This window comes from Rhea americana, unplaced genomic scaffold, assembly GCF_003343005.1.
Source record: "Rhea americana isolate MKP2758 unplaced genomic scaffold, rheAme1 scaffold_50, whole genome shotgun sequence".
NCBI lineage: Eukaryota > Metazoa > Chordata > Aves > Rheiformes > Rheidae > Rhea > Rhea americana.
The window spans coordinates 4,109,322-4,133,442 of NW_028186646.1; the positions used below are offsets into that span (position 1 = coordinate 4,109,322).

General features: G+C 37.0%; 1 protein-coding gene across 1 annotated transcript in view; it reads left to right on the forward strand.

Moving 5' to 3' along the window:
- PTPRN2 (protein tyrosine phosphatase receptor type N2) overlaps window positions 1–24,121 on the forward strand; it is a 592,277-nt gene that overhangs the window by 166,598 nt on the left and 401,558 nt on the right. The window contains exons 5-8 of the mRNA XM_085317725.1: window positions 243–405; window positions 13,065–13,539; window positions 21,222–21,476; window positions 22,882–22,922. Of these exons, the coding sequence (XP_085173851.1) occupies window positions 243–405; window positions 13,065–13,539; window positions 21,222–21,476; window positions 22,882–22,922 (934 nt within the window). The remainder of the gene's footprint in view (window positions 1–242; window positions 406–13,064; window positions 13,540–21,221; window positions 21,477–22,881; window positions 22,923–24,121) is intronic.

Genomic DNA, 24,121 nt, shown 5'->3' on the forward strand with positions numbered 1-24,121 from the left:
TGATCATTTACTTTGATTCCACAATAAATCGTTAATAGTGGATTCTTTTTTGGGGGGTTGTCTTTGCTGAAGCAGAATTATCGATATTGTTGTTCTTGTTAAGCTTTTTAGAGACTTTTGTGTTAGGAACTCATGTATAGAAATAGTTTCAGTGTCTTGCAATGTAAAACATGATGCCATTTTTGCTGGGCTCATTGTCATACAGGCTGATAATATTTTTTTCCTTTGGTTTTGCTGTGCAGGGCTTCAGGACAGAATGCAGATAATGAAAGAAATCATAGTCTGGAAAAGGATACAAATTTGGCGAAGTCTCTTCAGCAATATCTCACATATCTAGGTATTCTCTCCCAGTCTGCAGCTACAAATCTGTATCCAAGGAAGAAGAGTGACAAAGCTTCTGTCAAGGTTGTATCTTTAAAGTGGTTCCTACATTTTGTGGTTTTGGCTTCCTTCCTCTGCAAGCTTTCCTAACTTTGTAATCTTCCCTTCTGTCCTGACACCAAACATTTCTCACTTCCTCCTCAGACTGATTATCATAACTGCACGTTATTTAACCTGGTTCTCTCCAAATGGTTTGGATCAGCTTCAGCACCCTAAACAACAGAGTTCTCCTAAACTAGATTTAATTATGTACGTGAGGAAGGGGGGAAAGAGGGATAAAGGTGGTAACATTTTTGCAGACTGAGCTGACACCCTGATTACAGAATCTGAACTGCTCCTCTCCAGAGAGCCAGTTGAGACCCTGTAGATTCTTGGCAGATATATATGGTGGAGATCATCTGCTAGGCATCTGAGACGTGTAGTGCAGGTATCTAACCTGAGCTAGCCACCTTTGACTACCTTTATAGTCAACAGAGGTCTGATCGCTGCTATTTATTGTGTTTAGGGAACAACAGACATAATCTTTGAGCAGATTTTGACAATGGGTCTGCTGAGCTCTGCCTCAGAACTTCTTCCTTATTGATTATCAAGGAAGTCTATGGTGACAAATTAAGGTTCTGATATATACATTATAAATATACATATAGTTAGGCAAGATAAATCACACCTATTAAATCTTATGTATCGTTCTCTGATTTTAAAAAGTACCAGTCTGAAAGCAAACTATTATTTTCTTTCATAAAGAAAAACTATCCAGTTCTTAGGTAACTTGATAAATTTATAAACATGATCAGAAGAAATGGCTGCATATGACAAGTGCTCCTAGCCTATACTGTTTGCTCAAAAAATGTCTTTTGCTCAGAATAATCCATTATTTTAAAGAAATAGGTTGCTGTTATAGGGCATCTTTTAAAATTTTGGTATGTGCTATTTACATGAATACAGTGTATATGCAATAGCCTTAACTAAGAAATATATTGAAGAAAAATTCAGATGAAGAAAATACAGAATCAAAGCCAAACTGCTACCTTTTCCAAGAACTGACTCAGAGACACAGAACCATTGCAGTATATCTGCAACAGCAGCTCCCCAAAACAGTGTAATTCGAATCAACTCTTTATTCAATCACGGTATAGCTGCAATATTATTATTCTGGTCAGAAGTTGCAAATTTGTAATTTTGCTGATTGACATAAGCAACTGTAAGTTACAACGTATGGAATATGACAATGAGTAAGAGAAATGCCCAGGGAGCAGCAAGGCAGCTTTGGGAGCTCATGAGGGACCATCTTCACGGTGCGTTTCCTCAGCTGCTTAGTCCTGAGCACTGGCTTCGGTAAGGATGCTGTTCTCTGAAGCGCTGGCTTTCAGGGAAGCGAAAACTTGTCCAAGAAATACCTCAGTGGTTCTGCTGCTGTCATGCAAGTTCATAAATAATCCATATGGTTGAGACCTTCTGTGGGGAAGCCTGCTGTGATAACACCACCCACCAATGTTATCGAGTGTTGCCATGGAGATAGCTACTTGGGAGCCTGGGGGAGTGGGATAAAGAGGAGAAAATCTGGAAATGAAGCATGTATAGAAACAAGCTATAGACTTCTTTTTACTAAGGAGTATTTTAAAACAGCTGACATTGAGCAGGACGTGTTACTTGTAATTTAAAAGCAAACAAAAGAGAGGAAGAATATCTTAAAAATTAGTATCTAATCATGAATTTTAAATGATTTTGGAGACCTTCCTCTGCAAATCAAAGGCAACTGCTGTTCTTAAACCGAAGCAAATGTGGTACTGTATTTGTAGTTTGATTCATGGAATTGTTAATGGAATAACATTTAAACAAAATAGATACCAGGATGTTTGCAAATCCATGAAGCAGAAAAAATGTAAAATTTAATGGTTTGAAATGAGTAGTAAGGAAAGTAAGTGCAGGAGCTGCATTTAATATGGCTGTGCCACTTGAAATTGAAAACAGTGATTTTATCCACTTTTACTGCATGGTTCAATAAAATCTTGATATTGTATTATTGTTTTCTTATATAGATAAGTTATGAACCTACAGTGAATAATTGTAGCAATTTCTTATGTTTTTAACTTCCTTGCACTTTCCTAATGAACAATATGGGTGAGACACAAGTATTTTACCCTACTTACACTTAGAATTGCAACTTTGGGGCTTTTGCCCTTCTTACAAAATCATTTTCTTTCAAGTATATAGTATATATTTACCTCTGTCACTTTGTTTTTGCTGTCATGGAGCAGGAGATGCAACACTGCTCCTGGTTACTTTGATACCTCACCTTCTGTGATATATGACTGAAGCTTGCAGAAGTTTTTAAGCAGACTGCCTGAGTGGCTTCTGATTTGTTCCAAAATTGCCATCAGAGAACCCTGGTCAAGAGTAAAATAAAGAAAGAAAAAAAGACAAATAATGCTTAAAATTTAAGGTTGTTATACTCCAAAAGTCTTGTTTAGTTCTTTACGTATGTTTAATCAAACTGTTTTAGAAGCTTTTGGACTTTATTTCCTACCATCTTCCACATGTGTATTACCAGAATACATTGAGCTTCAACCTCATCAAGTATAGAGTACCAAACAGGTCTGTACACTGCTGTAAAATGAGATATGCATCTCATATATTGTATAATGTATTTATATGTATTTAAAATACAGCAGAAGTATTTTAAAACAAGTAACTTTTCCTATTTCACTTGTTTAAGCTACTTTCAACTTGAGGCTTGACACAGAAATCACGCTACCAAACTTAAATCATACAATGCCACAAAATTCCTACAGCATTCAACATTTATTGCAAGAACTTCTTCAAGTGCTTTTTTGAAGCACTTGAATTTCACTACTAACTTAGTTTTTTCTCAGTATTTAGACAGTATCTTCTGCAGGCTATAATTTGGCCATTCAATAATGACTTCCAGTGGATAAACAGCAGTAAATCAGAAGATTTGGTGAGCTGTTTCCTGGGCATTACCATTGTAAGGAACAGTTCACTTCAGTGCAGCTGAAAAGAGTTGTTCAGAAAATGAGCACTTGGTGGCATTTGTTACTTAAGCATTATCTAGGTTTTTTTTCCCTACTCTGTCTCAATGAAGGTTTTACCATTCACAAAATGCTATGTTATCAGTCTTTGGGATACCTTTCCACTAAACTTGAATTTAATGTGAAAAATAACGTATAGCCAGATATATGTGCACCGTGAGAAAGCTTCAGGTTGCATGTGAATTCTCCTTTCCCCACCTCTCCTCTTTCTTCTAGGAAAAAAAAAAGATAGAAAGAAAAATCCCTTCACTGTTCATATTTCTATTGAGGTAGGTCAGTTGTGTTGGGTTAGAAGGGTCAGTGCAGAGCTGATATTATAATTAGATATACGTATTATATATGATATCATACTCTGTCTGTTTTAAGTGTTTATTAAATTAACATGCTAGATATTACCTTTATCTCAGATTATACTTTGTGCTGTTAACTCTTGTGGCTTTCAGAAAACCTTGGTTTTGGTAACTGGTAACAAGTATTTTAAAAGTCCAAATGCTTGCAACAGTATAATTACACGAGGTTTCAATTATAGGGCTTTCATCTGACTGAGAATAACTTTTCATTATCACAGAAAGAGAAAAGATTTGCAGTGCGATCCAAATGTACTTAAAAGGCTCAAAATCAGGAGGCGAATAAAACTAATTCAACTGGAATAGTGTGTTTATTCCTTCAGCTATCACTTTTACCTGGTCTCATGGCTTCTGGTGGCCTGATGTGATCTTTTTTAATGCCCCACACTGGCAGAAGTGCCCCGCTTTGGTAACACAGCCCTGCAATGTGCTCATTTCAAATGCAGGGGCCAAAGTGCACAGCAGCCTTCCTCCTCCTCGTTCTGCCTCCTCCTCCTTCTCCTCTCCCCGAGCTCAGCTCTGGAGGCAGATGCTACATCGACTCCTCCAGGAAGCTTGTCCTCCTGGACAAGCTATAGGAATATGCAAGTTGTCTTCTACATTTACACCAAGGCTGTTTTTACTTTGGCAGGGGTCTCGTGATTATGGTTTAGGGATTTTGGAGCTAAAAGATGTCTGTTCTTGCTCTTACTGCTTCAGTGTGACTTGGCCTCCATGGTCTTCATACACAGGTTAATGTCTTCCTCCTCAGGCTGCTGCGCCGTTCAGGCCCTAGTACCTAGTGTAGGGAGGAGGACAGAAATTCAATTAACGTGGAGTCTTCAAGGAGTTTCAGTCCATTTTCCTGGTATTTTCTCTTTCTTTGGGTTTTAATTACTTGTATTTATTTTGCTGGTAGACTTTATGTATGAATATTTTGATAATAGAAATCTCTGAGTCCCAGGTATTCCAAAAAGTTCAAAAGGAAAGAGTTTGGAAAAACAGAACTTTCTTTACATTTAATAAGTTGTTAATAAAGTTATAGATCTTTGCAGAATCAAGAAGAGAAAAAGAAATGGATGAAGTGACTAGTTGGTGGGCAGAGCGGTACGGCCAGGGCATGGCCAGCTGGGCAGCAGCACTGGAAGGGGAGAGGGTGCAATTTAAACCTCGCAGACTTGGTTACCAAGACCACAGAAGCTTGCAAAGGGCAGATCGGGCGTTTGGTAGAGACTGTATTTCACTCCTGAGTACAGCCGGGAAACTGCCACACTTAGTTTCCCCTTTCTTATTCAGGGCAGAGTATGCATAGCTTTGCTGAATGGAAAATGAATTGTTTGATTCTTTGTAACTGGTCTTCTGGAAGAATTAAGATATATGATGATTATTAAGAAGGATTATTAGTTGTTTTAGAAAATCTGAGTGTGCAAATTCTCTCAAATATACACGGAACTTATCTGCAAACAATAATTATTCTGATTAACTGGTAAGAAATTACACAGTCATTGCTCATTTTAATCTGGAGCTTTAATTCAAAAAAGCAGCACTCTTATTTATATAACACTTATTAATTACAATATTAAATTAAGAGCATCAGAAATTGATTTGCTAGCTGACTGCTGAAAAGTCAAAACCCTTTCTGCAGTGTATACATTTAAATTCTACTTGCATAAATGTAAAATTTAATATTTCATATATGTGGGATTCTTTATAAATAAGAAATATGTAATCTTCCCTGTGCATAAGCACATTAGTAAAAATATCAGGAATAATTGATAGAGGAGGATATCCCTGAAGCTATGCCTGACTATTTGCTTATCTGTACAACTATTAGAGTAATATCTGAAAGTCTTGAAAGCTTTGATGTATTTATTTTCCCACTACCACTACAAAGTAGGGAAGAAGTAATATCATCATTTCACAAACAGATTTTTCTCAGCATTTTTGATGTCATGCCCAATTTGAGCATAGACTTGAAGTCATGTCTCAAATCCCCTCTATGCCTCCTATTCCTTTGGATCATTCTTGCCTCCCTGGCTTTTTTTTCCAGTAAAATCAAATCATTAAAGTCCTCTTCTTCTCTTAAAATAAATAAATAAATGAACGTAAGCACTGGGGTAGAATTCATTTGACCAAATACAGATGTTTTTATTGGAGCAAGTCAACCTAAACTCATTTATGAAATAGAAATTTCCAAGTTGTGATCCATCCCATGCTTATTTAAACATAAAATGAGATGTGATAAATTCTATCCTGTATGCCATCCTGTATGAACTCAGTGTAGATAGCAAATCTTGCTGAGAGGATTCATATTTTTTGTTATGTACAATGTAGAGACAGAATTTCTATGTCTAATATACAAGTTGTAATTTGCCTTATCACACAGCTATCTTACGAAGATTAATTGTTTGTGTGATGATTTGAAGATACCAGTGCTATAGAAATAGTATGATAAAAGATGTATGTCAGGTCTGGAGCCTTATTTAAGAGGCTGATTCATTAATTTCTAGTAATTCCTAGACAATGCATAGATTGATAGTTTTAAAATCTCAAATGTTGACTGGATGATAAGATTTGTATTTTTCAGTCTCCCCTAAAAATCAAGTTTTTATTTTACCAAATACCATATATTTGGAGTTTTACTTTCATCATTCCATTTGCACGTTTGATATTAATCTTGAAAATATTTACTTCAGTACAGAGGACTCAATAAATAGAAGCTAGTGGAGCTGGAACAAAGTTTAAAGTGAATTTCGTAGTTATTTTTAGAACATGGTAATTGACGGAGAGCATAGCGTTCACAAAAAGAAAAAGCCCCGTTTTATCTATCTTGAGGGTATGTGTGTGATTATGTACGTTTTGGAAGAGTGGCTGCATTGCAACAACAATACCTCTTTTAATGAGAAAAGAAAAAAATCCCTAACCCGAAGCAATTGTCCAGCAAATGGTTCTTTGCTTCATACGGGGTTGAAAAGCAATGTTATACAGCATGGTGGCACTGATCCTGCAGATCTTTAAAAACTGGCGTATCTTTGAGCACAAGCAGTCTCCAAACTCAAATGTTAAAGTTATAAATACGCTGAATTGGCGCTAATATGCTCAAAGCTTGGCAGATGAAGATCATCGTGTTTCTATGTAAATCATCTTTAGATAATGAGTTAGCTCAATACCAGCATATGCCGACAGAAAATGTGTTTAAACATCATTCGCTGAAACCTTTCATTCCCATAACAGACTTATTGACACATGAGCAAACTGTTCGCAGAGGAGAGAAGCTGGTAGCGCCTAGTATATCTGTGAGTGCTGATTACCGCACCACACCACACCGCTTCCACTGTGCGCTGGGACGTCGTTGTCACTTCACTGGTTCCAGCGGCAGCGTCAGGAGAGACGCTGGATTCGGTAGCTGGGAGAGGAGAGGCTGCCGCAGCCCTTGGCCCCAGGTCCAGACGGCAGTGACTCCGAGCAGGTATTCCCAGCACGCACAAACACACGTATACAACACGTACGTATGGCTGGAAAGATAATCTGCCACTTCTTTTATGCCAGCTGCAGTATTTTAGAAACTGATTAAACCAGTATGATGAAGATTTGTCAGGAACAGAGAGAAAGACCTAGTTATGAAGACTAAAAACTAGGAATTTCCTCAGCGGTATGAGAAATGGTAACTCGTAATTAAATCAGTCACGTAGGAGAGTCAGCTGGAGAAAGTTAAAGGTTTGGGATACAGCTAGGAGCACTACAGCAGAGATAAGAATGGCCGGGAACATTTGGGACCTAAAATTGATTTTCTTAAATAGTAACTTGCACATGAAAGAAACTAATGTACTTAACCGCTCTCTTTTTCATCTTGGAGGATCGTTTGTTTAAAAATGGTAGAATGTGCTGTTCATACACAAATCTTTGCCACCTGAAATTCTGGCTATGCAGATTATTGCTTGATATGCAGCCAGACCCCAGAAATCCCGTTATGCTGCAGTTTCACAATCAGAATTCAGGAGCAAAGTCAGCCTCAATTCTGATCAAAGGCGATGCTGAGCAGCCATTTTGCTTGATCAAGCTTTTGACACTGCAAACTACAGGGTGTTAATTAACCATCTTTACTATCTAAGCTGCTTTGATGTAGCTCTTAAATGGTTTCAAAGCTGTTGTACTTCTCAGAAAGAAAATAGGAGGTAGTAACAGAAAATTATTTGTGAAATAAGAGGAGATCAGATGAGATGATCGTAGTGGTCCCTTTTGCCTTAAACCTGTGAATCTGTCACAGGACCACGGGTTTGATGCTCTCCCATCACAGAGGAGCTACAGCAGACAGTTTTGGCCTCCTTGAAATGATCTTCCAAGCTCTTGCTTTTTTGTGGTAATTTCCTGCATAGTATTATATTACTATCTACTGTATGTACAAAGGCCATTTTCAAGTGGTAGAAAAGGCATTTCCACTGCTGCTCAGAAAACTGAATTTTTTCATCGACTTTACCACTATTTTCAGACTAAACTACCGCCGAATTTGGTGTGTAGCGTGTAATGCCATGTACACCAGCAGAGGCTTGTAGAGCAGACATTCTCCCCTTCAGCAAGCTTGAAGCCTGCTAAGATATCCTCCTGACATAGTGCAGCACTGTATGGAAATAACAGCTCACTCTCTGGAAGAATTAAGGCTGCGTTAGCCAAGGACTAACTACTTGCTGGTAGAAAGGCCACTGCTCACTGGTGTAAGGGCACGGCTGTACTGCTTACTGAGCACTGACTCAGGAAGCCTTGCACTGTAACCCACTGCACAGCACAGATACGTCCCTCATGGTTCATTGATGGCTGGATTTTGCTCAAGCTAAAGGTATGGCATCGCATACGACTTCACGTCCCACACATTGATCTAGCATAACTTCAGCGGAAGCGTTCATTTTCTCTCACTGTCGGTCAGGAAGGTCCTCATTTTAGTGTTGAGTTTTTCTTTCCTAATTTTAGAGTTCATGTTGCTACTATCTCAAGTGGCACAGTAAATTAAGCCGTAGGCTCCTGTGATTAAGTGTTGCATATGGAATCCTGGTCGAACCAAACTTAAGGGGTAGCAGCAAAGATGAAATTAATATCTGAAAAGGCATCAAAGAGAAAAGGCTAAATGAATTGGAGGGTGGAAGAGACTTGCCTTTCTGCATTTCTGGAATAAAGATTTTGTTAGCTCTACATGCCTTTAGCAAATATGTCTTCAAGAAAGGAAGTATTTTGAAGTAAATTCCATGCCATGACTTTGAATTCTGTTGCCGTTCTGTGCTTGAGCCAAATATTAAAAAATCAATCTATCCCTTTGTGGATAAATTAAATAGCGTTTATCTGTGTCCTGTATTGTATGTATCTCATTTCCCCCCTTATTTCAATACTTCTTTGTAAAAGAAAACACATAGACCACAAACGATTGCACAGTGCATCTGTAAGGTGTAATTTAATGTGCCCTTCTGTGAACTTTCATATAGAAAATGTCAGTTACTTACATACCTAAACCATACGAGACATTGGCCTAATGATTCCATCTTTGGAAAGGTTAGTGTGTAGGTTTTTTGATGATGTGTGAATTACTGAGATAACCTATTTGAGAGGTGGTGAAAGAGAAGAAAACCTTGTCCAGATGGAAGAACTAGATTTTTTTTAACATGAGCATTTTAGCAATTCATTTTAGCAATTCAGAGTAATTTTTAAAGATGTTACATCAGTAACATGAGCTAATTGAACAGTATCTTATCTATTAAAAATATGCCCCGATAATAATAGGGACTTGCATGCTAATGCTATTCAATATTACTCAGTTACATGCTAATTAGAATATTCTTTGTTAGTTATACAAATTTCATTTGTCTTTTTTTGGTAATTACTGGCATTGCTGTATATAAATCAAGTTTAATTAATGAAAAAAAGGATTTTCTTTTTAAAATTTTTCTGCTCTCTCTTTTCCTCTGCTTTTTAACTCTATAATGTTACCAGCTTCTCCAAAGACAACAACCAGGGATTTTACAGATTCTTCTTGTTGGTGACCATGGGGTTATTCCATTTAATTTTGAAACAAGTCAAACTAGCAATGGCCATTTGCAGAAGATCAGACTACTTAAATCATTAAAATGTAAACTGTTGCTGGATTCTAAACTAGGTATAATAAATATCACTCTTCAACCTCTTTCTGTAAAAGTTACATTTTTTTTATGCCAGTTAGCACAACACTACAGTTTAGGGTTGTATCCACACTGCAGTTTTACTTAGATTTATTTCTGTTGGCACATGCATTTTTGGTGTTGTATTTTCTTTCAGGGTGGGGGTGGATTTTTTTCCCTTGTCCGAGTTGCAAATTGCGATGCAGCTGCGGAGTCCTTTAATTAAGTCGGACAAAGCTATATGAGATGGGCTAGTAACCGAGGGCACTGTCAAGACAGCTGAGCTGTTGGTGGTGTACTTTAATTAGGACTTTTAGTATTTCATCCTTTACAGCCAGAGCTGTGACCTGTCGAGCTGCTGAGAGACTGCCCTGTCTCAACAGAGGTGCAGCTCTGAGCCTGCAGTTGGCTCTTACTTATGTGCAATTTGTGTACAGTCACTTGTGGTGGATTTGTTGTGATTTTTTTCTGGGTGTGCTGGTTGTTGACAGAAGCAGGAAATCACATATTTGGTAATGTTTAAGAATGTTTGGACTTGTTAAATGGCTTGTCAAAGTCCAGCCCTCATCATCTGACCCTCATCTTTCACAAGCAGTTTGAGAGCATCTTAGTGTTTTTTTTCTCCTTGGTTTTGGTTTATTGTAAAGAAATTGGTTTATTGGTAAAGCTTTAGGGGCAAAAGAGGCAGCTGGGTGTAGGACAGAGATCCAAATTAGGGTGAAGGTATAGAAGAGGGATTGAGCTGATTTAATGCCTTTCTATGGCCAAAGGGGGACTGTCCGCTTTTCCCTTTCCCTTTTGTGCACGTCCCCACTGCCCCAAATCTCTACTGCGTGTTAAACTCTCCATGAGCTGCTCTAGCACAAAAAGGGAACTGACTTCTGCTGGGCTAGAAAGTCAAAGTAAAGGGTCTGCTGCGGGCTGGAGCTGGGGAGAGGCTGGGTGGGTGGTCAAGTCTGCAGGGCGTGTGGGGTAGTGGAGAGACAGCAACACATGTGAATATGTTGCCAGCTACTTGGCACATCTAGGACCGCTCCGTGTCACCCGCTGCAGCTCCTTCTGAGCAGTGCGTGTCATTAAAGGTCACAACACCAAATCCTATAAATAACCCCAAGCAAAGACCCTTTGAAGTTAAGGGGGTAAATATATATGACCTGTAGCTTTTCACATCTGTGACTTGCTGTTAAGCGTGGAAATTGTGTTCAACCTGTACTTTAGCAACTAGCTCCCCTCTTGCTGTATATGAAAACAGTGTGTATTTTGCAGCTGGTGCATTGAACTGGCACTGCCACATTTCTATTGTTTGACACAGTTCCCAGGGGACACTGAACTATTTCATTCTCAAAGGCGTCTTCTCTCTAGTTCTGTCTTCTTTGACAATATCTTGCACTAGGCCAATTTCTTGGCTGCAACAAAATGCACTTCTGTGCTAAAGACCTGAGGTTCTGTGTAAAATTCCTGAGGATGGTGGACCACAGGCCAAAGAAGCCAATGTCTGCTTTGTGTATCAAAGTTGCATACATGCATAAGGCAGAAATCTTCAGGTCATGGTATGAAATCACTGACTGAACTTCTTCAATCCTTTGAGGAGGAATAGCCCTCTCGCAAAGCAAGCATGGAATAAAATCAACTGTTTGTTATCAGAAGGAATAAAATTTCTCTGAAGCAAAGCAAAATTATTGTTCATAAAATACAAAATCAGATAAAATCTAGAAGTATTTATTCATCTTTGGATCAGTTTAAGGGCCTTATTTATTTGGTCTTTAGAAAGCACAGTAGGAAATAAAAAAATAATGATTTTCTGGCCAAATTCTAATAGCTCACCTCTTGAGTGTTTAGTCTCTTCATGCTGGACATAGTTTGCTGAGATTTCTGTCCTAAACTATTCTGGTACTGAGGCACAGACACACTAGCAGTCTGCTATGAAATATATTTCATAGAGCTGAAATGTCCTCTGAAAAGTTTCCAGTATAGTAATGCAGTCTGTGTGACACTTTAAATAAGAGGCCGCAGCTGAGATCTGGGAATCATTCTTCAACATATGTACAGTATATGATGCACTTGTAGCAAAATCTTTCCCAAAGGAATTATAAACTAACCAAGAATTTAATTGGAATATTTCTGTACATTGTAAATCTCTCAACTTAAATTTGTGTTCAGGAGGGAGTGGAGGAAAAGGCCTTCGGAAATTCTACAGGAGAACTGATTTCTTCAAAAGATAAAATCCTGCCTTTGGATTGCAATCATAACAAAAACACTTCTAGGATTTAATAATAGTAATTGTAATACTAATTAATGAGGGTTTTTTTTTAGAGGATAAAGTTTGAGAGGCATCTAGAATTTGTCCACAAACCTAAATTTCCTCCAAAAACTGTATATAAAATGTCAATGAAAATAGTAGATGTTGTCTTGCAAAGTTAGACTCCCAGGGGAAGCAGCATTAAAAATCTGACACTGAAAATAGAAAGTCCTAGTGCATTTTTTAACCAAAAATGTAGTTTTAAGGTGACTGAAACATTTTGCACATTTTTATTTGTTTTGTCAAGTCGTTTTACTTGAAAAAATAATCAAGAAATTAAAAATCCTATCAAATGGCTGTTTTCATATTTCTTTGTACTATCAAGGGACATATAGATTAGAAATTTAATTTAGTGAAAAAATCAAATATTTCATTTTAAATAGAACAAAGTATTTTGTATACATAAAATTATTCTTTAGACTTCTCATCATTCTTTATAAAGGAGCATTTTTGTATTTTGTTGCTAGTAAGTAATCTGAAAAAAAGAGTTATTCTCAGCAATCTAGTAAAAAGAAAAAGGGAAATTGGCTTTGCTAGTCTTTTTTGACCAAAGGAATGCAAACAGTGTGTACATAGCTACAATCAAATTTGATGTTATCATTCTCTCTCTAATCTCTTTCTCTAGCTTTTAATGATCTAATAAACTGCTTTACCACATTTGTACCAAACTGACAGTGTTTCTTTAAAGCAAATTTGCTAGCTTGAAGTTTGCAATGTATGGCTATTCAATAGCATCACAGATGCTATTCCTTTTCTTTTTTTCATGATTGGTAAAACACAAAGGATTGTGTCTATGATTCCTGCAAAACAGTAATCATAATAATGTCATAGTGACTCATTCCTTTTTTCTACCCTTTGCTCTTTCTAGAACTACATCTATAATGATCCCATTAGGTACTACATGAGGCAAAAGCCCAAAGAAAGCTCATCTGCTTTGGCCCACACATCCATATCCCCTCAACAGCACGCTGAAAATCTTCGTGGAAAGACCTTCAGCCAGCCAACACCAGACAAACTCCTGCCAGAGTCAGAAATGGAGCTTGACCAAAAAACTCTGATAGCCGCGCTACACACGTACATCATGCAGAACTTGTCAGCACAAAGCAATGATAAAAGCCCTCTCAGCAGGACTACAGGGTCTCACGATTATGCTGACAGGCTCCACCCTTCTCAAGTCAGTCATTTTGATGGAACTTTTACCAAAGGAAAAGCAGAAGATTTTGAAATGAAGAAACTGTTGCAGCCAAGACCTGCACAAGGAGTTCTGGGGCCAAGTTCAGAGACTCTGAATCAAAAATCTTCTTCCCAGGACAAACCAAAGGACTCTCTGAGTGCAATGGATGGTAAAGTTGATATTTATTTATTTAAACTTGTCCGAAATTTCCCTCGTGCTGCGTATTTTTGCAAAAGATATAAATAGACCTAATTATGTATCTCCTACTATTGATGTGTTCATTTTTCTTCCATAATACTCACAGTAATAATATTCACCGTACTAATTACTCTTTCCTTGCAAACATCTACCCACCTTTTATATGCATGCAGAAAGATAGTGCACTCAGTAAGACCTATCATTTATATAATTTTTTATATTTTTGAAGTATTTTACAAACTGCATAATTATAGGAATATCTTTGCTCTCAAATCTGCTTTTATGCATGCATTTCCCACTGTATACAGATAAGATAGAGCAGCATATTTTTTCCCATTTATTATTTAGCTGGAAATTCAAAGACCATGAGTAAAACTCAAAGTCAGCCAAAGAAATCAGTGCTGAAATAAACAATGGCACAAAACACATAAAGAGGAGGAGTCTATCAATTTTATGGATATGTGAACACGCAGTAACACAAGAAGGTGGGGGTTACAACTAGGTTTGGCTGGACAGTCTGTAACAAACAATTTTATTTGCTGAATGTTCATCTTTTTTGCTAATGCTACTTAACCATGACTAGATTCTGATTTCTTTTATATGTAATAGTTGGAAAAATATTTAAATGAAGATAGAGTGTTACATCTCATGGGATACTGCGCTGTATTTCAAGGGCTGTTTTGTAAGTCAAGATGTGTCTTCACTTCATGGCTGGGGATCAGATAGAGCTAAGAAAATAACTCATTCCCTTTATTGTTTCTCTAAACTAACCCAGCTATTGATGTTATTCAAGTAGTTAGGAATGCCTGAAAAATAAAATAATTGATCTTTAGACATGGCCGGGCAACTACATCTGTTACAGTGTAGTTACCACAAACCCCAACCATTTAGGTGATATGTAAGAGGGTTTCTTTGAATCTTTTCTGAAGTTAGTATCATTCATAAAGCTTAATGTTCTTTGATTTTTTTTTAACATACAAAAAGTCAAAGTTGCAGCAGTGGAAAGATAATGCTTGCAATCTAAAGGATGCCGGAAAGTGAAAGCATTCTTGGTATGGTGCCCAGAGATAATAGGTTTCAAGGAACAAGCCTTGAATGTAAAAATCAAATCCGGGTGGCACAGTAAGTCTCTTCCACAGGTTAGACAGTTTTGTTGCTAGTCTCAAAACAAACTAGGCACATGCTGGTTTCATTATCCTCCAGCTGTTCCACTTCACCTTTCCTAGTAGGAGCCAACAGGGAAAAAAGTGCTTAACACTTAGAATAACATGTTTCACAATTTATTGGGTTGTGCTGCATTGACTTCACGTACATAATGTGCCCTGTAGGAACATCTCCCATTGCATTAGCTTTTAAATGTTGCATAAACTTAAAATTATGAATTGCTGAGAAGTGAATAATATGCTTTCCTTTGCATTTTTGTGCCGTTAAATAGCCTCACGTGGAGGTGGTGAGAACAGACACCAGTGTAGTCATAGTTCAAAGTGGGAGCATTAGACTGATGATGGATTGGAGTCAGATTTGCCAGGCTGACCGGCAATTCATAGACTCACAGAATCAGTAAGGTTGGAAGGGACCTCTGGAGATCATCTAGTCCAACCTCCCCGCTCAGCAGCGTCACCTAGAGCATGTTAGACAGGGCTGCAACCAGGTGGGCCTTGAAGATCTGCAGAGAAGGAGACTCCACAACCTCTCTGGGCAACCTGTCCCAGGGCTCCGTCACTCTCACGGGGAAGAAATTCCCCCTCATGTTCAGGTGGAACTTCCTGTGCTTCAGTTTCTGCCCATTGCCTCTTGTCCTGTCACATGGGACAACTGAAAAGAGTTTGTCCCCATCTCGTTCTGTATCTGACCTTTCTCCAAGCTCTCTGACGCTTTGGGATTTTTGTATGTTTGCGGGTTGTTCCTCTCCTGTGTTGCCCAAAACACAAAATAGTTCAAAACTAGGCAGTGCACAGGGCAGTCACATGAACCCTCATCTCTGCTGCATCAGATTCAGGATTTAGAAGAAAAGTGAAGCTTGACTGGCAGAACAATCCAGAAGGTACTGAGCAGATTAGCACAGGAATTGCTGTGAAACAGCAGCAGGTAAATTAGTTAACAAGGCACCCTGAGGGAGAAATACAAGGGAAGGAAATCTGGAGCCACTTTTCTATCAGATTTGGAAACTATTATCTCTAGGAGCAGTGTGATGTGCGTGGGTACTGCCTTTGTAGTCACTGTACGGTAGTGGAAATCATTAATCTGTCTTCTGCATCAGCCATATTTAGAGCTTGGCTCAGTTTTCTCTTGAGTGATTTATTCTAGTCTAGTCATTTTCAATATATTAAATAGTACAGAATGTATTTCTCAGCTGCTTTGGAAAGGCCACAAAATAAGTTATTCAGATTTTTTTTCAATAAATAAGAAACATCTGCATTTATAGAGCAAAAATATTTTTGTTCATCCTCTCTCTTGCCAAACTGTGGTCACCAGTCCAGGCAGTGTTCAGGACCTCCTGTTGTGGAGAGCTGATAGGTGGTCAATAGGCTGACAGGCTGGAAGCGGACAGCTCGCCCCGTGGGATTGCAGATCATGCAGAAGTGTTGTGCTGTGATTTCAGCAAAGTTATTATTGCTCCACCACTCTTTACTGGACAAGCTGGCTTTGGCAGTTGCATCAGCAGAGTATGAAGCATGATCTATGCACTGTATGATAAATCTGTTTTCCCTTGCTAAGCTGCTGCTGAAACCTAGAGTGATTTTTACTGATGAAGTTGATATTAAAAATTATGCAATCTAAAAAATATTTGCTTTTATTGTCATTATGGAACCATAGTAACTGTGAAAGGGAACTTGTCTTCTGCAATTCAGAAGCTGGAGCTAAGGGAGAAATTTGATTTACCCTATAAGCCAACATGAGCATTAGCAGTTCTATTTAGAAGAGGTTGGTGGGAGAGTACAAAGGCTGTACACAGCTATATGTATGTTCAAGTACACATGCTCTTTAAGTGATATGCTATTGCAATATCCACCTGCTTTTCTACAATAATATTTTCTGATTTTAAGAAATGCATAAGAATTACTTTGTTACCCAAAGGTGTTTGTAAATACATACACTGATATTTATTTGTGCATCAGCCCTATCCAATCATCTGTAAATGACATAAAAACATGGACAAGCGCCATAATAAAAAGTGGAAACTTCCATTTTTAAAATGGGCATGGATTAACAGTATATCATTAATTTCATAAGTTTAGCAAGCTTCTTTATTTAGACCTCTTTCTCTCCAGGTTGTTGTAGATGTGTTGGTGATGATTCATCCAGTGCACTTAACATATGATGATCCTCATACATTCAGTTTGGTATTGCCGTCAGTTTTTAGCATTTTAAGCCACAGTTGTTCACTAAAGGTAGCATATAATACCTATGTTGTATTTTCGAGGTGGTCTTTCAATGGACGGTGTCCCAGGGGTGTTGACCAGACCAGGAATAATGGCATCAGAGATGCAGGATGCTCCTCTAAACCAGGTTTATTTAATGACCCAGAGGCCGCAGTGAGCGTGCTAGTGGTATCTGGAGTATGGCCTGTGACCATTCATTTTTTTCTTGTGTAATTCTTCCCTGCATTCCTCTTTCCATTTCCTTTGAGATTAAGACTGCTTTATTATTGACAATGAACCTGTGGAAGTGGAGTGGAGAGATAAGACTTTGCTGAGATAATAGATACAGAAAAAAAAAGTGGGCTTGGAAGAATGAAATGGAATTGAAATGACAAGGCTGTATTGGCTGCCTGTTGTTCAGTAGCTCAGTAGCTGGTCTGACAGCTGGTGGATATGAAACACAAACGAACCTGAAACAAAATTCTGTATTAACATTTGTCTTCTGATATTGATGTAAGAGCCAGTGACTGGCTTGAATAAAACTTTCTGAATAACAACATTAAATGAAATATTTGAATAAAACTCAAATGCAGGTGCAAATTAGTTTCTGAGGCTCAAGGCTTGCTTCCAGCTTGGAAACCCCAGGTTGTTGAATTTTCACATCAGTATTTTGAGCTACTTCAGATTTATATCACCAAATTCCTGTAATATCACCTCTATTATTTATCTTAAATAAATGAACACAGTTCATGCAAGTTTTACCCAATAAGACAAATGCTTTTATGTTGTTTTATTTACTGAAATTGTTTGAAACATCTTCCCGTACATTTTGCTAAAAACTTTACACAATTTCTAAAGACTTTTTAAAAAGTCCTATTCCTGTGTTCAGAAAGGACTTAAGTAAGGACTGTGTTCAACAGGACTTAGGACGTAAGTAACATTAGCCCTTAACGAACCTGAGACCCCAAAGTGTAAAAAAAAAAAAAAGAGCTGAAGCTACTAAGCATATAAGTATTTTTTTAAACTTTTAAATAAAACTAGTTTCTTGGTAAGATATTTTCTAATAGCTTGAAAATCACAATAACTGAATGACATTCTTCTCAATGGGTTATGGCTAGAAAAAAAGGATTCTTAGTCAAGAGAAAATAAATGCGTTTTCAATGATAGCTTCTGCTCTTAAGTTGAACAAATCAAAATGGTTCAAAAATGTTTTAGGAAACTGAGTCAGTGACCCTAAAGCAGTCAGTGTCACTTAATATTTAGGAAACTCATCCTGAACATGGGAAAACCATGCCCAAGGCTCTAATCAACTGGCTGTATTGGGCATTTGCTCTCTCATTTGGTGAGAAGCAAATGATGTTAATGAATGATGTTTGTGGGTTCTTACAAGACTTCCATGGATGTTTTATATGGGCATTCCACATTTACAATGAGTTTAGAAATGGATTCTTGATCTGCACTAAAAAATGATTATGAGCATTTGTAACTATTATGAGGACAGCTTGCTTTTCTCCAAAATAATATTCCAGATGATTGCAAAACCTTAAAAACTTGCTCATAGATTAAATGCTAAGTGCCGCACATCAAGAGTTATTTGCATGAATAGATAAATGGCCAAAACTCTTGAAAAAAAATTCAGTGAAGTCATTGTAGTTTTCTATCTTTTGTAGATTCACTGATGTCAGGTAATCAGTGTTCCAAGAATATTTTCTCCTACTGTGATGTGTCTTGCAAAATGTTTTTATACATTTACTTGAAAAGTTTCAGTTTTGATTTGCAACTGGTATCTATTCTTTTTCTTCCCTGATTTTATTAGCTCTGTTTCAATAATTTAGATTTTTTCTGTCCGGTTATTGGTCAATAATTCCATAAAACATAAAAACAGAAGTGATACATAAACAGAGCTTTTGCAGCAATCTGGTAACTTTGGTATTTTGTGGATTAATTACATTTCTATTTAATTTCTCCATTGCTGCCATGTGTAGCATCCTTTCCTAATGGCCATCTTGCAGACAGTTGGGCTTCTTGAAAAAGTTTATTGAGCTCAGTTTGACAAAATCTGGTGACAACTTTTATTGAAGTTTGAATCAATTTGCCCTTGTAAATTGTCTTTCTGAAGAAAAGGGTGATCATCTTTTTACTGTATTATTAAATTTATAATGGGAGGCAGATACAGTACAGTAAAATGTGGAAAGGGAAGTATGCAACATGTGCTATACAGTATTACTTAGATTCTGCTAAACTTCAATCTTAATTTTGTTGCCTCCAAATGCCTGGAGAGTCCAAAATAGTTTTGAATTTAGGTCTTTAACTCTATCCTTACTGAACTCTTTCTTTAAATTGTACAAAGCAGTCTGCTATTTCAGTATGCTACCATAATCTTTGCTGGATGCCAGCTTGGAGCAGCATCACAGATTTCACTTCACTGTATCTTTTTTTATTGATCTTCACACCTGAATGTTTAAAATTATGCTTTGTAAGGAAGTTTCAGAAGTTGACAGCATACAACCTCACCAGTAGAATTTTGGAATATCATTGTGGATTATTGGAGGAAAGATGTATCCTTCTGATGTGGCAAAACAAATGCATCAAAGGACCACGTTCCCCCATGTGTTAAAACCGTTTTCCAGTCACAGTGAACCTACTATTTAAACTGCTTAAACTATATTGGCTTATGCTGACTAAAAAGTGAATACAGCACTAGTTTAGTTGGTGAACTATGGGGCAAGCAGGAGGAAATTAAACTCTGCCTTGACATGGCATTGATCGGCTGCAAGCACTAACCTCTGCTGCTAAAACCATGGGGTCCAAAAGATGGAGGACATTTCCAAAGTCTTGGCTTCTCTTCCAAGTGAAAAACAGTCCTCTGTTCTTGTCCTCACAGGTGTTAAGCTGCCTTTTCCTTGGAGCAGAAACATCTCTTACTTCTTCTTTCCTAGTGCTGTGAGAAGCAAAATCTCCAACTCTCTTCTTCAGTCCTTTCTCCAGTAATGTGCTCTCCTTTACACATCTACTTTTAAAGTCACCTTTATGGTTGCCTGAAGACTGACAGCATGATCCTAAAGTTGAGTTGATGATAAACATGTCCTACCACAATGCTTACTAGGGGAATATTCCTGGAGGGAAAAAGGCTGCATATTGCCTCTTGAACAATTATGTGTGTTAAATTTCTACGTTCAACAGAGATTTGAAAGTAGTGTGTAATTCCATCAATGAATTTCATGTGCTTCCAATCTTTTATTCTTACCCGATACTAAATATGTGAAAGTGAGTTTGCTTGCTTGCATGCATATGCACATACATGGCAAATCAGTGATCAGTATGAATAAGCAGAACAGAGGCATGACTGAAGATGGTTTTAAGATGCCAAACGAAGCCCTTAATTAAGTGAGTTTACTCCAATGTAAATTACATTGCAGAGCAATGTAGAATGGCACTAAAGGATATATGATGTCCGACAAGTACCTTCCCTGAATAACATCTTCTAATATACACTGTCCTTGGATTTTCTCATCTTCAGAACTCTTTTTTGTATTTTTTTTCTGAACATATGTCTGATAAATCTCATCCATTTGCTTTTCCCAGCCTAGAATGTCATCTTCCATTTCTTTCCTTAATGTGACTGATAAAACATTTTCCCCATTTTGCTCATAGCTGACAAATCAAAATAGTGTTTTGACAAAATTCACATTTGAAATATATTTTTATATATTTTCCAAGGGAAATCAATATGATTTGGGAAATTTGCCCATTACATATCCATGTATGAAATAATTCTAAGTGAAGAAGAGCTTTCTGATTGAAAGACAAAATACCTCTTTTCCAAAACTGCATACAGCTATTTACTTTATTTAAAAAAAAATCAACAAAGAAACATGTTCTCTAATGAATAGTAGTGTTGTTTGTGCCAATGTGTGCAGCTAAATAAATATTGAGCTATCTTAGCAGTAGTCTTCAGTATTTTGAGTCAATTTGGACTAGGAAGCTATGCTGTACTTGTAAATAGTGACAATTTTACACTCATGTCTCCAGGACAACTTGCTAGGTTGAATGGCACAGGTTGGCCTTGTCATAAAATCAAACATCCTTTGATAATACTGTACTTCCTATAATGGCAGCAGCTGACTTCATTCTGTGTCTTGGCTCCCTCAATGTGAATGTACTCTTTTGGAAAACAGGCGATCTTCACAAAGGAATAGGTATCTTTAGGAAAAATGAAATACACTTATTGATACAGGCACAGACACTTACATGCAGCTAAATCTTGTGCTTATGTTGTTTTGTGATCCAGAAACACTTATTAAGGATGTACTGAAGGACCTGGAGAAACATTGGGTGAATGTGGAGAACCTGAGCTCATTGGAAGTGGATGAGATTGCTGATACTCTTGCTGATGCAATTCAAGCCGTTGACATACATGAAGAAAGGGAAGAGGGTGCTGGAAAAACTAGAGAAGATGAAGCAGAAGGAGAAAGGAAGAAAGGAGATGCACAAGGAAGGGCAGAGGTTCAGCCTGCATTAATGGAGAACAGTGTTAACATAGCAGGTATTAACTCAAAGACTTAAATATAGAAAAAAATTAATATCCAAATTTTCCTTTTCATGTTTCACTTTAATACTAGACTTTTCCTTACCAGTTTTAAAGGAGATAGGAATGAAAGCTTTTCTGTTCTTCCCAGAAGGCTCAAAATTTTAGCTTTCCCATTTCCTTTTTACAGTAAATACTTTATTTACCTGAAATGTATCTGTTTATGAACCCTGGGTCTTCAAGCTTCATAAACAAGATAAACCTACGCACTCAGTTATATTGAAAGACAAATTGCTTTATGCTATGTGGTCTAATTTCCTATTCTTGAAAATGAGACGTTTAAACAAAATGATAATGAAAAATGATTATATTTCAGAAATATGTTTTGAAATATATGAAAAAGATCATGTGTTTTACAGATGATTGTTCTTTAATATAATTAGTTGCAGAAGAAAGTTTTAGACAGATGCATCTATAAAACAACTTGTTCCCTTTCCTACTCAGAGAGCTAAGGGAATTATTATGGTTATTTTCTTCTGTTTGGACACAAATTTTCATGGCAATGTAGATTCAGGAGCTGCAGTAATTGCCATTAATGAGTCAACACTTAGCACAGTTACCACTTAACATAAGTTACCACTTACCCATTCTCTATTTTAGGAATGTTTTATCAAAAGCACCAAAACCATGTGATATTTGTGACAAACAGTGCCTTTACATTACTGTCTTTTTATCTGTCAAAAGTAGGAGAGTTATTGACAATAGCAATATACCGATATCCTTACTGATCAGGGGTATTCTGGTTATTTTAATTGCCAGTTCTGTCTGTAGATTGAAATGAACAGTCTTGTGGGCTTGTCTTGAATCATGCTGGGAGAGTGGATAAGACAGTGCATAAACTAAGAGCCACAGTTATTTAACTGAGGTTAATGATGTGACTGCATATCATTATTATAGTTAAAATGTAACATATTCCTGGTAATAATATATCCATAGATGTACATCTTTTTCTTCCACTAAATTGTGTGAGTGGTGTATGTTTCCTTCTTGCTTAATGTAAGTATGATGTCCTTTCTGCCAGGTAGAATCACTTTATTGTTTTTTCTGGGATATTAATAAACTGATGTGAAGATCAGCCACTTTATTAGCAAAATAACACTATTACATTGGCTCTTGCAGTATTATTTCTATTGATCTTGCATTAATTTTCCATCTAAGTGGAGCTAGCATAACCATAATGGATTATACCGAGCTCTTTACTATGCCCTTTCAGCTATGATGTCTTAATGTTTAAACTGCATTAAAAAAGCTACAATTACAAATAAAGCTGCCTATAAGCAGCATTTGTTTCATATATATGATGCTTTTCTGTTATAATTTTATATATAGATATACATATGTATGTGCTTTCCACATCCTACAGATAACGAAGTACGTGAAGCCAGCACCAGAACTGATAAAAAGGTAGAGTATCAGCATTTTAAAAATAAAAAAAAAAATATTTCATCTCAGTATATCAATTTTATGTGCAGTGAGAGTTAGAAACACAGTTCAAAAATATAAAAAAGGTTTTGTGTTTTATGTGGGTATAATTCAGTATTACAGCATAAGCATATTGTTGTTGATGCATTGAAATACTGAATGAAGATTTTTCTAATCCTTAACCCAAATAGCTGTGCCAGTTCAAAAAAAAAAAAAAAACCCCAAACCCAAACCAAAGTCCAGTCCTATTTTTCCTTTCTTTTAATCAAGGCTTGAGTAAATAGACAAAATTTGCAACAGATCCAAAAGTTCAGATATATTCAGGCTTTTCCCCTCACTAGTGAATTTTGAGTGTTCAGATGTTCTATCGAAAACACACTTTTTTTTACCTGTCCTTTTTCTCTCAGTTCTGGGGAATGTAAGCATCATGCTCAGATAATCTCTCTGATTTTGAGAGGCAGATGAGTAAACATATTCCCTCTGAGAGCTCATGTGTATGGGAGGATTCAAAATTCCATTTTCATTCATGAGATCTGCTGATCTTCACTTTCCACTGTCAAGTCTGCAGTTAATTCTTCAAAACTGTGGAATATTAGACATATTTCAAAAGGTCTAGACAATATTCTGTGTGGTAACATCAAATTTGGGATTCTAATCTGAATTACTTTTATAATATTCCTCATGAGTTTTGAATAATATCTTATAAACTTATGTCCTATATTTTGCCATTTTTGAGATCCTCTTATCTTTCTTTTTCTGGGTTGTGTGGAGTGAAAATATCTCAAACAAATGCTTTTAAATATTGAATTGGAAATGTTCCTACTATATACTCTACCAAATAGTTAAGACTGCAAAGTCCGTAAATGAGCAAATCCTCTATTGTTCAAAGTAAAATCTCCTCAATACCTGCCCATCTATCAGGCAAGGAAAACATACAAGTGGACAATCTGGCAGGAGTTTTAACCACCCATGTGAAATTCTTCAGAGGAATGAAGTGCTGCATTCACAATTGTCTTATAAAGGATCCCGTGGACAGATTTCTCAGTGGTAGCTTGAATAGGAGATGTAACAGAAAAGAATGTTGTGACACGGATCACAGAGTGCCCGTAAGTCATTATCTCCTCCCAAATGCTTGGCTGTAATATACTTTTATACAGGGAAACTAGCTAATGAATTCTCTA